This window comes from Lithobates pipiens, unplaced genomic scaffold (assembly GCF_037356315.1).
Source record: "Lithobates pipiens isolate NorthernLeopardFrog02 unplaced genomic scaffold, aLitPip1_a1.2 Scaffold_22, whole genome shotgun sequence".
Taxonomy (NCBI): Eukaryota; Metazoa; Chordata; class Amphibia; order Anura; family Ranidae; genus Lithobates; species Lithobates pipiens.
The window spans coordinates 209,908,578-209,922,953 of NW_027507784.1; the positions used below are offsets into that span (position 1 = coordinate 209,908,578).

Sequence of the window (14,376 nt, forward strand, 5' to 3'; positions counted from 1 at the left end):
TTTGAGGACAGACACACACAGCGGTGATTGTTTTGGAAGCATTGACACAGATGAACGTTTTTTTTTCAAATTTTTTGACATTTATTTTTTTATTTAAAAATATTTTTTTGATCATGAAATGTATAATATAAATTTTGTATGCACATTTAATGAGAGACAGCACTATTTAGAAAACAAGTAAGTGGATGTACCTGCTGGTAATATAGTTTCTTGGGCTGTCTAGGCTTGAAGAACTGTAGAAGGTCTCTTAAGGTTCCTTCATAATTATGCCTAAGAGGGTTTCCAGGACCATCCCTGTAACTATAAATAATTATGTTATAAGCAACAGACTTAAACAGGCAACAATATTATAACCACAAATGCTTGAATTGTTCAGTGCTCCCAGGAAAAATTTACTTGTAGTGACACTATCAGCACAGAGTGACTTGTATCTAAAAGCATACGGGGCGGGGAGAAGCATGTGATCCACCTGAAGGGTCAAATACATGCAGTGGCTAGGGAGCAACAGAAAGGCGTTTAACACATTGGCTGGAAGGTAAGAATATTAATTTTTTTCTTCATTAGGCTATAAGTAAACCAGATGTCCCTACGTAATCATTACTTTAAACTTGAAAATTATGCAGCTCATGTTTGTAAAATTAAAAGCCAACAACACCGTCTCAAAAAAAAAAAAAAAAAAAAAAAAAAAAAAATACTCCTAGGGTCATACAAAAATATTTTGATATATGGATTCTTTTTAGAATGCTGTGTGTCACATAGCTGCAAGCTAGATCTCATCCAGCCATTCTTATGCACATACATAGACCAAATCTTATCCATTCCGGCATGTAAGAGAAGCCATCGTGCAACTTGCTGACAGACCGGATCTCCATAAAACAAAAAACAAAAAAAAAAAAATTTGTCAGCACATGCACAAGTCTGTTGGCCAGGAAAGTTTGCAGCAGTGGTTCTGAAGCTCCCAATGGATCGTAGAAAATGTATCTGCCAGGAGCATGGACAAGTATAACAATTTGATAATGGGAAAGAAATACATCTTAACGTGGATTTGTATTTTTTTTTTATCAAAACAATACAATTACATGAATTTGAACTGGAATCAGAGTCTTACAGCCCACATACAACAAAGCTCAGACTACAGAATGGGGAAGCGTAGATGAAGCCAATCAGCTGTGCTGCAGTGCAACATGCTGATTGGAGGAAAAAAAAAAAAAGCGCTGACGATTAGAGGTCGACCGATATGGTCGACCGATGCCGATACCGATATTTAGAAATCGCCACGGCCGATATATGATGCAGATTTTTTTGGCCCGATATGTTAGGCCGATTATTTTTTTCCCCTTCATCTCATAAAATCTAACAGTTAGACACCTTTCCCACTGGGGGCGTTTTTCAGGCGCTTTAAAATAGAGCCTGTAAAGTGCCTGCAAAACGGCTTCCCTGCAGTCTGTGTGGAAGCCCCGAGTGCTTTCACACTGAGGAGATGCGCTGGCAGGACGTTAAAAAGAAGTCCTGCAAGCAGCATCTTTCGAGTGGTGTATACCGCTCCTCCACCACTCCTGCCCATTGAAATGAATGGGCACCGCTGCCGAAGCACCTGCAATGCGATTTGGCAGCGGCGCTTCACGGGCACATTTAACCCCTTCCTGGGCCGCTAGCTGAATTATAAGTGCCCCGCTAAAATGACGGTAAAGCGCCGCTAAAACTGGCAGCGTTTTACCGTCAACGCCTGCTCGCTCTAGTGTGAAAGCAGCCTTAAGTGATACAGAAAATTTATTACATTTATTAAACAAAACAAACATCCAAACAGTTCACTTGTATGTATAATTTAGAATGAAATTTTATATATATATATATATATATATATATATATATATATATATATATATATATATATTTTTTTTTTTATAAATTTTACACACATATATATATATATATATATATATAAGTTTTGGGGGTTCTAAGTGAATTTCTAGCAGAAAATACAGGATTTTTATTTGTAAGCATCAAGTGTCAAAAAAGATTTAGTCTTTAAATGGTTAAACTGAGAACTCTACACACTGAGTTGAGTTCATTCATTCAAGTGTAAACATTGTATCTTTTTGATCTTTTCTTGGCAGACTGCCCAGAGGAGAGGCTTCACTCATGTCTCCAAGCAACTTGCACTGACTTCTATCACTGAAGTCATTTGCAAGTCGTGCTGAATATATCATCGGCCTTTTTTAACAGCACAATCGGCCGATGCCGATTAAAAAAAGTCAAATATCGGCCGATATATCGGTCGACCTCTACTGACGATACGAGTTAGTCTGCTGCATTTCCTCTAACTGACCAGTCACAGGCTGGGGGTGGGAAGGAGACATGTAAGTGCTACTGAGAAGCAGCATAGAAAGGTTGGATATACCTTCAAGCCAGACAGGACTGGGCAGTGTGACAGAGCTGTTTAAATCTTGGAGCTGGATGAATACAAAGCCTTTGGCGGGTAAAACAGTTTCGTCATACAATATGTATTTATTCTGTGTATTTAGTGGTTTGCCTATAGTTCAGCTTTACTGAAAGTTATATTTTAGCTATTTAGAAAAGTTCCAAAAATATATACTGCTAATATACACTGCTTACCCTTGAGATTTGAAAAACTGCAGGAGCATTGGATCAGTGTTAAGTCTTTGTGCAACAGTCTTCGCAACCTGAAAAACAGCATTCCACAATATTTTGAATACATACTTAAAGAGACCCTGGCATCAGACTTCATTATTTAAACTAAAACCTTCATTGAAAATTGGAGGCTGGTGATGGTTTGGTGACAGTCAAAGCAAATGAAAGCTGTGGCTGCCTACAGTTTCCTGGTGGAAAATCCCAGTCTAATTGTGAATAAGGAGATACTGGCAGTGTTTATTCTAGATCTGATATTTCTCAGACTGGTACCCTCCACTAGCAGACTGGAAATAATGTATATATTGACACAAAGCATGAAGTAACAATATATGCATCAGAGTACATGGCCCGATAAAACCCTCTGAAAACCAATAACAAGCCCTTCTTGGAGTCCATTGAGGGATAAACTCCTACACTATCACAATATCACTGTTAAATTAAAAAGCTGTAGGCCAGCCCAGGATAGCCCCTGCTCAGGATAGCCCCTGCCCTACTCAGCATGACAATATTTAGCAACCAGGGGTGGGACTATCCTAATTGCTTTCTCATCCATTGATGGGCATAGGAAGTCATTCAAAAGCAGTCAAACTGGGAGTAAAAAGCAGCAGCCAACAAGCCCACGCCCCCCCCCCCCCCACCCCAAAAAAAAAAAAAAAAAACGGAGGACTACTAACCACCTAAAACCCAAGAATGCCTAAAGGACCGAATCCAAATAGAACACAAGATGAAGGTGACCTTGCCCAATAGGGAAACCTGCCAATATCAGCAGAGCGAGGACACGGGGATTGAAGACATACCATCATAAAGGGGCTGTAAAGGTACAAGTTTTTTCACCTTAATGCATTCTATGCATTAAGGTGAAAAAACATCCGACAGTGCCGGCGCCCCCAGCCCCCCTGTTTTACTTACCTGACCCCACGAAAGTCCCACGCTCGTCAACATCCTCTTCGCCGCTCAGCCTGGCCGTTGATTGGCTGGAGTTGATGGATTGAAAGCAGCGCAACCATTGGCTCACGCTGCTGTCAATCACATCCAATGACGTGGTGCACCGGGGGGCGGGGCCGAGTGATACAGTGAGCTGTTATAGCTGCCGGCTGTATCACGGGAGCGCGCCCGCAAGTGCTTCTCACCATGCAAGGGAGCTGGCATGAACGTGAGTAGTACTTGTGGGGGGAAGCCGAGACAGCTGCTGAGGGACCCCAGAAGACCAGGTTCGGGGCCACTCTGTGCAAAAAGAGCTGTACAGTGGAAGTATATCATGTTTGGGTGTTTAAAAAAAATAGGCAAGTGGAAGTGATTAAACACAGAAAAGGGCACTGAACCATGGACCAAATGAGAAGATGGTCAACCTGGACCCACCAAAACAGTTTCAGTAGCCAAGTCACATTACGGAAGAAACCTATACAACCCAGTCTGGTGAACAATGAATAGGAACAAATATCAGACAAGGTACTTAGAAAAAATATCCTCGTAAAAAGAAGACCAGCAAGTCAAAGTAGAAAGGGCTTTACTCACTGAGAATAGATATATTGCTAACCCTACGTGAGACACCAGAGCTTGGTTGGGGGCGCAATACATGTCCAGCAACTTGCATTGTAGCTGTCCGAAAACAAATGTTTTTTCCTACAGCAAACTCACTTTGAGGAGGGGGAGGCTACGGGGCACATGCTGGCTAAGTTGGCATGTGCACAGAAGGTCCTCCTCTGTCTCTGCCATCTGTTATGATCAGGGTGCCAGACCTCTGATATTATGCAGATATAGATCATTCTATGCTGATCTTTATACCTCTAAAGAACAGCCCTCTGACATGGAGATTGAAGGATTTCTAAAGGATTGTGTGCTGCTTCGCTTGTCGGCATCGGATGCTACCTTACTCAATGCCAACGGAGGAGGAACTAGCAGTAGCTTTAGCACAATCTCACAACAAGAAATCTCCAGGGACGGACGGACTCCCGTCCAAGACCTACAAGCGATATTCAGGCACATGCAACCCATATTATTGAAGGTTTATAATGAAGCATTTCAGGAGGGAACTTTGCCCACCTCTATGAAGGAGGTGATCATTGTACTATTAAAACCAGGAAGAGATGCTACTCTACCCAATTCCTACAGACTTATCTCCTTGCTTACAACCGAGGTCAAACTACTGGCACGTGTGTTGGCAACCAGATTGGCTCGGGTGATACATAAATTGGTGCACAGGGACCAGTCAGGATTCATCCCCAATAGATCTACAGCCCAGAACATTTGGAGGCTTTTCCTAAACTTGCAGCTTCCTGTGGATAATCCTGGTAACTGGGTCATCTTCTCTCTGGACGCAGCTAAAGCCTTCACCAGAGTCGAGTGGCCTTACCTGTGGAAGGTGTTGGAACATATGCACCTGGGTGCTAATTTTATCAGGTGGGTCCAGATACTTTATGTCAAACCATTAGCTAGGATAAAGGTGAATGGGGAGCTCTCGGAATCTTTCCCAATGTTCTGGGGCACTAGGCAGGGGTGTCCTTTGTCACCCCTGCTGTTTGCCCTGGCTTTGGAACCCCTCGCGTCAGATATGGGAGGGTGGCCAATATAGCTGCGTACAAGTGAAGCACTGACGTGGTGTCGTACACCGATGATACCCTACTTTAGCTGGTTGATACTCAGGGTACTTTGCAGCCCACCATGACCCTTATTAAAGCCTTTGGTGCACTATCAGCCTTTTCCATTAACTGGAACAAGTCATTGGTGATGCCTCTAGATCCTATAACAGCCCCCCACCCTGAGTGTGCAGAAATGGTACAGGTGGTCTCCTTTCGCTATCTGGGCATTCAGGTTACCCCCAGACCCATCAATATATTGAACTTACTCCAACTCCCCTACTCCATAAATGTTGTGAAAAATGTACCATTTGGTGTAAACTAGCATTATCAGTGGTAGAGAGAATTAACCTCATCAAAATGGTGTGGGCACCACAATTATTATATGTATTCAACAATTCTCCGGTCTGGGTTCCCCGACAGTGGTTTGCCAGGATAGACTCCCAATTCAGGGAACAGATATGGCACAAGAAGATAACAGATTAGGCTGTCACAATATAGTAAAGAAGAGGGGGGACTGACAGTTCCTCATTCGAGAGCCTATTTCCTCACCTCCCAGCTACAACAGTTGGAGGGCTGGGGAATGATGAACTTAATGGACCCTATTTGCAGACCTCTGATCCCGCCAGGCTATGATGTCTCCGCTCTCGCGTGTTTGGAAGCAGGATACATGCACTTGAACCCTAGGGCCCCCCCCAGTGACTATTGAGGACTTTATGGTCATACATTAAAAGTATGCTGGGGATACAGTGCTTTCTAACTCCATTATGCTGAAATTTGAACTATAGCGAGATACTGACTCAGGGGGTTGAGAGATTGGTAAAGGGCAGGAATACGCTATATATCACAATCCTATAATGGTCCAAACATAAAATCCTTTATGGAGGTGCAAGCAGAGTTTGATATCCCACGTACCCACTTTTTCAAATACTTAGAGCTGCGACATGCCTTATACACAATCGAGATGTGCTCAAGTTAACCGACCATACACTAATACAGGGGATTCTTATGGAAGGAGATAAAAAAGGGAATGATTTCAAGAAGTTATATTATCCTTAATTCTATGCGAGATCCCTTCTAATCTGCCTTGCAGGCATGGCTGGGAAAAGGATATAGGTGCCACAGATGGGGAGACCTGGGATCTTTGCCTGACTTCTGCCCCTCTGGTGTCGGTATCCGCCTCCCATTTATATCTGCTAAACAGGATATACAGAACCCCTATACAAATTCATAAATGGGGAAATCATAGTAGCCCCCTCTGCCTGAAGTGCGAGAAAGATCACAGCGACCTCATTCATATGCTTTGGAAATGCCCCAAGCTTTTCCGCTACTGGAAGGAGGTTCTTGACGTGATCTCAGGTTTTTATGTTTATTATTCCACAGAACCCAGTTGTGGGTCTGCTGGGTGCCCTGGATGAGGAGCCCCTAACTCTGCAAGTTCATACTGTGGTTTTGCGACTGCTGTATGTTGCACGTAAACTGATCGCACAATCTTGGATTGTTCCCAGGGTGCCCACCAGGCGGCAATGGGTGGAGAATGTTAATAAACTATTGATACAGGAAAAGTTGACGTACCAACACAGAAATATCGGACGTAAATTCTACTAAATGTTGCAGGCCTGGCTGCATGTCCCGGGATTAGCACCGCATCAGCTAATTAGACACAGGCTCCTACAGGGGTGAATGATATAACAAGTTCAGAATAGTGGCTGATTGGGTCTCATTACATAAGATCCCATATGGCATTTGTGACTTTGGTGGGTCGTGTTAGGTTGTTTTTGGTTTAACCCTCAGCGCTCTGGTTAAACAGTTTTTTTTCTAGTCACTCTATGCCTTCATAGATATGTCAATTTTTGTAATTCTGGTTTACATGGTTCTGTATAAATTGTACCGACTGGTATAATGTCATGGAATAACCAAAGCTATACTCTTTTTTCCTATTGTATACTGAATGGCATATATACTGTATTGTGAACTGCAAAAATAAATGTTTTCTTCCGATTTAAAGAAATGTTCACAACCGACCTCCAAGGTCAAGAAAGGAGAACCCCATGTTAAGGGATTGTTGGGACAGCCAACCAACTCACCAGGCAAGACTCATGGTATTACCCCGATTTTCACTAGGAACAAACTTTTGTAGTTCTTGTAGGACTTCTGAGTTCAATGGAAGTTTCCTTCCACCAGTGAGATGTGGTCATCCAATGGATTTCCACAAAAAGTTATGAGGAGAAAAAAAAAGAAAAAAAAGACTCCAATAGTATAGAGATACCCTTTGACCAATTTATTCACAAAAGGTACCAATAGGTTCACAATGCATAAAAACATTCGTTACAAAGATAAAAAGGCTCTGCTAAACTCCAAAAAAGCGATTTGCGCACTTGCATACACACAGTGCGAGTGCGCAAATCGCTTTTTTTGAGATTAGCAGAGCCTTTTAATCTTTTTATTCTTGCAAGGAACGTTTTAATACATTGTGAACCTGTTGGTACCTTTTTTGAATAAATTAGTCAAAGGTATCTGTACTATTAGAGTCTTTTTTTCTTCTCATAACTTTTTGCGGAAATCCATTGAATGACCACAGCCCACTGGTGGAAGGAATCATCCATTGATGTGCAGTGATCGTCTTCTGACAGAAGTGCCTTTGAAATCACTTTCCACACACGTTGGCCGGTTACCTGTGAGGACAGTCGGTGGTACTTTAGCAGCAAGCCTGCTGTTCTACTAAGCCTTATGTGACCCCCCTGAACAAGGGTGGTCGCTGGCTTTTTGGTAAGCCTCCATTGCTTATCCCTAGGTGACAGGCTGCACTTGTGGTGGAAACTTATTATTTGGATTTCGTTTGTGAACACTTTGTTGGATTATTTCACCCATGAACTGTTTTTGCATTTGATACATGTGTTGCTCATGGATTAATCATATTAAACACATATGGACTATTAGGATGTTTTTTTAATCACTTCATTATTTAGAATACTCCTTTGTATAATCATGTTTTTTATTCATAATCACTTGCATTATTGTTTTATTAGCCAGTGCTGCACTTTTTGTCTATTTTTCTTTGTGCCCTATATTGGGGCTATAGTGCTTAGCTGCAGAGTATCCTTCACGGTTTATTTATTCATTTATGTATTGTTTTTCACACCTAGAGCAATTCTTCTCTTTTTTTCATTTTTCATAGCTTTGTATAAGTGGACTGCAACCCCTGACAGTGGAAGCCTTAGTGTTGGGAAACCACTTGCAGTTGATTGATATATTCCAATTTTTCCTGAATTCTACAGCTATGTTGTAGAGTAGCCACAGCTGTTTTTTCTTTTAGCACTATTCAGACAGGTTTTCCCTGAAGATGTGTAGATTTAGTTTTGAATGGTATCAATGTACAGTATTTTGCTAAACTTAAAATAAAGAATATCAAAATAAATAAATCTTCAATTAACGCTGACATTTAACATACATACATGAGAGTAATTCATTCTGTTAGACAACGTAACCACAAATCCTGGATCATTAGGAATTGTCTTGTCACAGAAGATCACATCAACACGGTGATAAAGGTCTCTAAAGTACTCCTTGGCAGTTGCCAGCTCACTGCTCTCGTTCTCTGGGTCATCTCTAGAAAAAAAATAAAAAATACATTTGTCATCATTAAAGCTAATACAAGTCAAACATTCTTAAATGGATAATTCCACCACTGTCTTGAAAAATACTGTGGAACCCAGTCAGTATACTGTACAGCATGCATCAGGTATAGAAAGGTATGATATCTGGGACTAAAGCCTTAAAATATATGTATATGTCACTTTTAAATTTATCACCTGTAAATAACACAAAAATGTAATAGATATGTTAAGTACTAGCAAATACTAGTGAAAGTCTACAAGAGTTCAACACTTTGAAAATATAACCTTGCATGGCATTATGTGAGTTAACAATTAGGAATTGAAGTCATACAATTGCTGGCAAAATCAAAAAGGCCTTTCCAGGAAAAAAAGCAGATAAAAGGATTCTTTACCAGTTTCTGACCTGTTCCTGGAGTAGAGTGCAGGGCATGGGTTGTTTTAAAATTACAATCGGGCTATCTGCAGCTACCTTCAGATAATTTGACACTGGCAAAAAAGTAAGGCTGAAGAGACATCCCCCTATATAACCCCCCCCCCCCCCCCAACTCCGACCTCAACTAGCCTAAGTTTTGTAGCAAGCAATGTAAAGAACAGAGGGGAGGTTTCTGTGTCTGCACTATATTCCAGGAAACAGATTTCCCTGGCAAATCAAAATTCCAACAAAGTCTCAAAATGTAGCACTTAAAATAAAAATGCTTGTCCACTATATGGTTGGATATTTTTTTTTTCTTGGGATGATTTTATCTAACACACATTCTTATTGATTGCACTCACTTTTTTTTAATATACATTATATATTTAGCACTTTGCCTTTGGACGATAGTGCAGCACCATTTACTGTGATACACTCATTTTTGGTTGGTTGGCCTGTTCTGAGTGCTTGCAGCTGTTACTCAGATTATTATTTAATTTATCTTTGGGTTGAATATTTTTTCCTATTCATTTCTTGCGCTTAAGTACGTTTTTCCTAAAATAAACATAGCAATCACATTTTTTAATTGTTTGCACAGATTTGCATTTATGGTCGCATGGAAATTGCATAAATGCACAAATACCATAAAAAACAGTGCAAAAGAAGTATATTGCAAAATAGCAATGAACAGTGCACATAAAAACATCTGTGCAGTTCAGAGTAAAAAGGTACGAAAAATAAATGTAAAGCACAATAAATTATAAATTAAACTGACAAGTGATATCTGTACAATAAGTAGTCCTGTTAAGTAAATCCCTCTAAAAGATAGGATTTTTAATAAAGAAATAATAAAATAAAATACCCTGCCTTCTCTAAGATTGAGAACTGAGCAAACGCTGCTGATCGCTCAGCTCTCAATCTTCAGATTATCAATCACTGGCTCTCTGCTTTGCCCCACCAGTGCTCACTGGTGCTGTGTAGGGGGCAAGAGTCACTGGCTCATGTTTTCAGCAACTCGCTGAGAGGCTGAGCCAGCTGCCAGTCCAGGCTTCTGGGCGGATCAGGACCATATGATCAGGATCTTTTTGGAGCCTGGACACAGGAGTGCAGACGAACTGCACTCCTGTGATCCATAGGAGAAGTATAGCCAAAAAAGCTATGGTCTTGGGCATAATACAACCTTGTCTCTGTGAAGTAGGAGAATAGGCAGGAAAGTTCAGAGACCTGTTTGATATAGTAACCAAAAAGGTTACTTTGCCACCAAGGATCTCTACTGGATAACTCAGAATGGGTTCAAATGGTGGTATGTGCAAGGCAGAAAGGACCAAATATACATCCCAAGGAAGCAAATGGAGCTGCAAAGGGGGTCTGATACGAGAAAGAATTATTTTTTTAAAGTTAGACACACATAGCAGCTGCTTGCCAGTGGGGGACCCGAGAAGAGGATAGGGGCTGCTCAGTGCAAAACCACTAAATAAAGCAAGTATGACATTTTTGTTTAAAAATATAAAAAGTCTGCTTTTACATTCCCACCTGGCGACTGCACATAAACGACCGGGTGGCCCCTTTCCTCATTCTGAGTGGACGTTCAGGAACGTCCCTCAGAACGAGTGCTTGCAGCGCTGCAGCTGGATCCTGTGATCATTATCACAATCTAGCTGAGCAGAGATCGGGATATGGGCGCTGTGAATGGCCCTCCTGATCATGTGGCGGATGTGTCCAATCACAGCCATCACAATGTAAACAGACATGTGTCTCTGTGAGCGCTATCCCCGCCAAGCTCAGTGCAGGGGCATTCTGCAGATCTGTGACAGATCTGTCTCTCCGTGTGATGGTGGTGTGTACACCAAGCACTACTGTCCCCATACACATCAGTCTACCCATAAAACAGTCTGTCCCCCACATCACTGCCAACACCAAATAATCACTACTTTGTTTTTTTTACCAAAGAAATTTAGTGATTATGGGTCAGAATATTTGCTCTACTTCGTACACTCTTTCATGCGGATATTAGGAGACACCCATTTGAGGCCGTCCTATGGAAACCAATTGCAGAGCTCCTGCATCCCGAACGTCAGCTAGCTGCACATCTATTTACTGCAACCAAACTCACCATAGCCAGGGCCTGGAAGACGGTTCTTAGCTTTGAGGCAGTTAAGAACTGTATGAATGATATTATGGTGAACGAAAAACTGACGGCGATAGCATCAGATACCCATGCTAAATTTCATCGGGTCTGGCAGCCCTGGGTGGCTTATACCTGCCATCCAGATTTGATCCGGTACTCTTCTCCCTTTGATCGCTGGATGTCCCCCACGCACCAGGGACCCCCCTGCCCCCCTCTTCCCTCCCTCTTTCTTCCCCCCCCTTACCCCATTTCTTTTCCTTCCCCTTTTCTCTCTTTTCTATATTTCTATCGCTCTCTCTTTTCTCATTTGCCCCCCCCCCCTTTTTTTTACATCTGTCTCTCAGCGCACCCAGGCTGCCCACTGGCATTTCTGACCAGTAGCGGGGGTTTTTTTTTTATTCCCCTTTTGAAAGCAGCCCAAATCCATCTGCTCGCTGTGTAAGTTTTGTTTGACTTTTTATCTGTTGTGTGGTTATCCGACATTGGTACCCCATCGAACAAATGAACTCTGTCCACCCTTACGCCCCCATTAGCTTTGCTGTATGGGGTGTGGCTGCGTGCTGCGGCCAGCCTTAGATGCTTCTACGCGATTATTATGGGCCGGACACGAGTCCAACATTGTTATGTCTATATGTAACTCTTCACAGGTCTTTGTAATGTTTTTGGCAGATCTATGTTATCCCTGTATTGTCAGACTGATGGGAATTTTTTCAATAAACCTTTTGTAAAAGAAATGTAGCAGCATCATTTTTGGTGAAAAATCATCAAGAGCAATTACTTCTTAGCAAAATGTTATAACAGAAACAAAAACACATTTTTGTTGGAAAAAATTTGTTTTATTTGTAGTGTAAAAAATAAAAACTCCAGAAGTGATTACATACCACCAAAAGAAAGCTCTATTGGTGTGAAAAAAAAAGGTAAAAATTTCATTTGGGTGCAGTGTTACATGACCACGCAATTCTCATTCAAAGTTTTACAGCGGTGAAAGTAAAAAATTGGTCTGGGAAGGATGGGGGGGGGTGAAAGTGCCCAGTATTTAAGTGTTTAATATCACTTTAAGACCTGTGTTTCAGCACTTTTATTCACAGGCTTGCGGTTCCAGGGACGTTTTCGACCGTCCGTGGACATCCTGTCGGGCTGGGGACCTTTTGTCGAAGCTCCGGGCGGACGAAAAAGCCGCTTGTGAGTGGAAAAAAAGGAGGGCCCTTGCCTACGGTGTGGCTCCTTAGCCTTCCTGGCCTGTGAGATTAGGGTACTCTTTCCACCGGTGGCATTTTTAATAAGGTCATCTAATCAGGCTCCAAAGAGCCGGTCGCCAAGGAAGGGAAGATCAGTCAGGGCTTTTTTGGATGCCTGGTCAGCAGACCAGCATTTTAGTCAAATTAGGCGCCTAAGCACCACAGCTGACACTGAGGACCTGGCTAACAGAGGGAGAGTATCCAGGGCCGCGTCACAGACGTACTTAAGGCCTTGCACTAGTTGGTCTGCTAGTTCCATGCAGACAGGGGAAGCCTGTTGCTCTCTCAATTCGCGGTGCAAAAGTTTTGCACACTCAGTCAGTGTCTGCGACACAAGTGCGGATGCCAGTACAGGTCGCTGACCCCACAACCGTAAACAAGGAACGAGCCACCGCCTCAGCCTTCCTGTCCGTGGGATCCTTGAATGCAGGAGTCCCCTCAACCGGGATCGTGGTTACTTTATTTAACCCAGATACTGGGGGGTCCACGACCAGAGGAGCCGACCATTTTTTGAGAAGGCTCTCCTCAAAGGGGTAACGCACCGCCATGTATTTGGGGACCAAAACGGTCCATTGCGGGCGACCCAATTCCTTGTAAATGAACTTGTCAAAATAAGTCAGATACGGGAACACCTTAGGTGAACGTGCTGGCTTGCGGGACCCAAAAGGGGCCGGTACATCAGCAGAGGAATCCGCTGGCTCCTGAATCTTCAGGGTATCACGCACAGCTGTGATAAGTGCTCCAACAAGCGATTTGTCGCGCCCGGATGGAGTTTCTTCCTCACTGTCCGAACGGTCCTGGTCAGCATCGTCTGACAAGACAGAGCAGGGGTCACTGGCTTCAGTAGGACCCAAGTCCACGTCAGAACTCTCCCCAGAGGATGGGGGGCAGGGGACGCTTTTTTGGCACATACAAATCGAGGACCGCCGTCAGGGTGTCCATGGGAACTGCGCAGTCCGCAGGTGACCCAGTTGCAATTGCCTGGATTTTGGGGGAAGAAACACCAATTTCTGAAGCCATGCTGACCCTACCCTGTCTGCCACCCGAAGGGGACTTAAGACAGCGACAGTCCGACCCTCCTGCTGCCGCTGACTGAGGGGTTCAAACCCGCAGGACTCACCACCCTGAGGAGTTCCGTGCTGTTCACAGCAATGCCTGTAGACCCCTAGTGCTCCCAGGTGTAGAAGAAACCAAAACTGTGCCGGTGGCAGACTGTCAGAACGATCGTTAAAACAATATGAAAAACGTGCTCAGACTACATAGTACGGCCGCCCAGCGTCCGGTAATGCCAAACAGGAAGCTGAGAGCACATGTAGCTGCTGCTGGAGAACACTGAAATGTGCTCAGGCTCCTGGAAAATGGCCGCCAGTGTCCTGAATAGGAAAAGCACTGGGAAATGGCCGCTTGAAGCCCAGAAGACATGCTGCCCTCGCCCACACCTAAAAGGGCTACCAGCCAGCTTCCATGAGGGACAGAGAGACAGACATGTGGCAGATACACAACGCTGTACCGAAAACACAGCCAGACCCTCACAGGCACCTCCCGGGAGATTAATACACAGGATCCAGGCATCATCAGCCAGCCCCCTATCCCAGGTGAGAGACCTCAGGGACACACACACACCGCTCAGTACCACATGCAGCAGCCCCCCCGAGGTGGGGGGGGGGGGGGGGGGTGAGAGATTGGGACAGGGGAGAGAAGAGGGAGGTGAGGGTCACCTGAATCGACCTCCCAGGGAATGGCCAGCTGCTCA

The 14,376-nt window shown here is 43.4% G+C and overlaps 1 protein-coding gene across 2 annotated transcripts in view; it reads right to left on the reverse strand.

Moving 5' to 3' along the window:
* USP7 (ubiquitin specific peptidase 7) overlaps positions 1–14,376 on the reverse strand; it is a gene marked incomplete in the record, with an annotated part of 508,930 nt that overhangs the window by 128,010 nt on the left and 366,544 nt on the right. For both annotated transcript variants that reach the window (XM_077448850.1, XM_077448849.1), the window contains 3 exon segments: positions 192–300; positions 2,617–2,684; positions 8,684–8,837. In XM_077448850.1, coding sequence (XP_077304976.1) covers positions 192–300; positions 2,617–2,684; positions 8,684–8,837 — 331 coding nt within the window.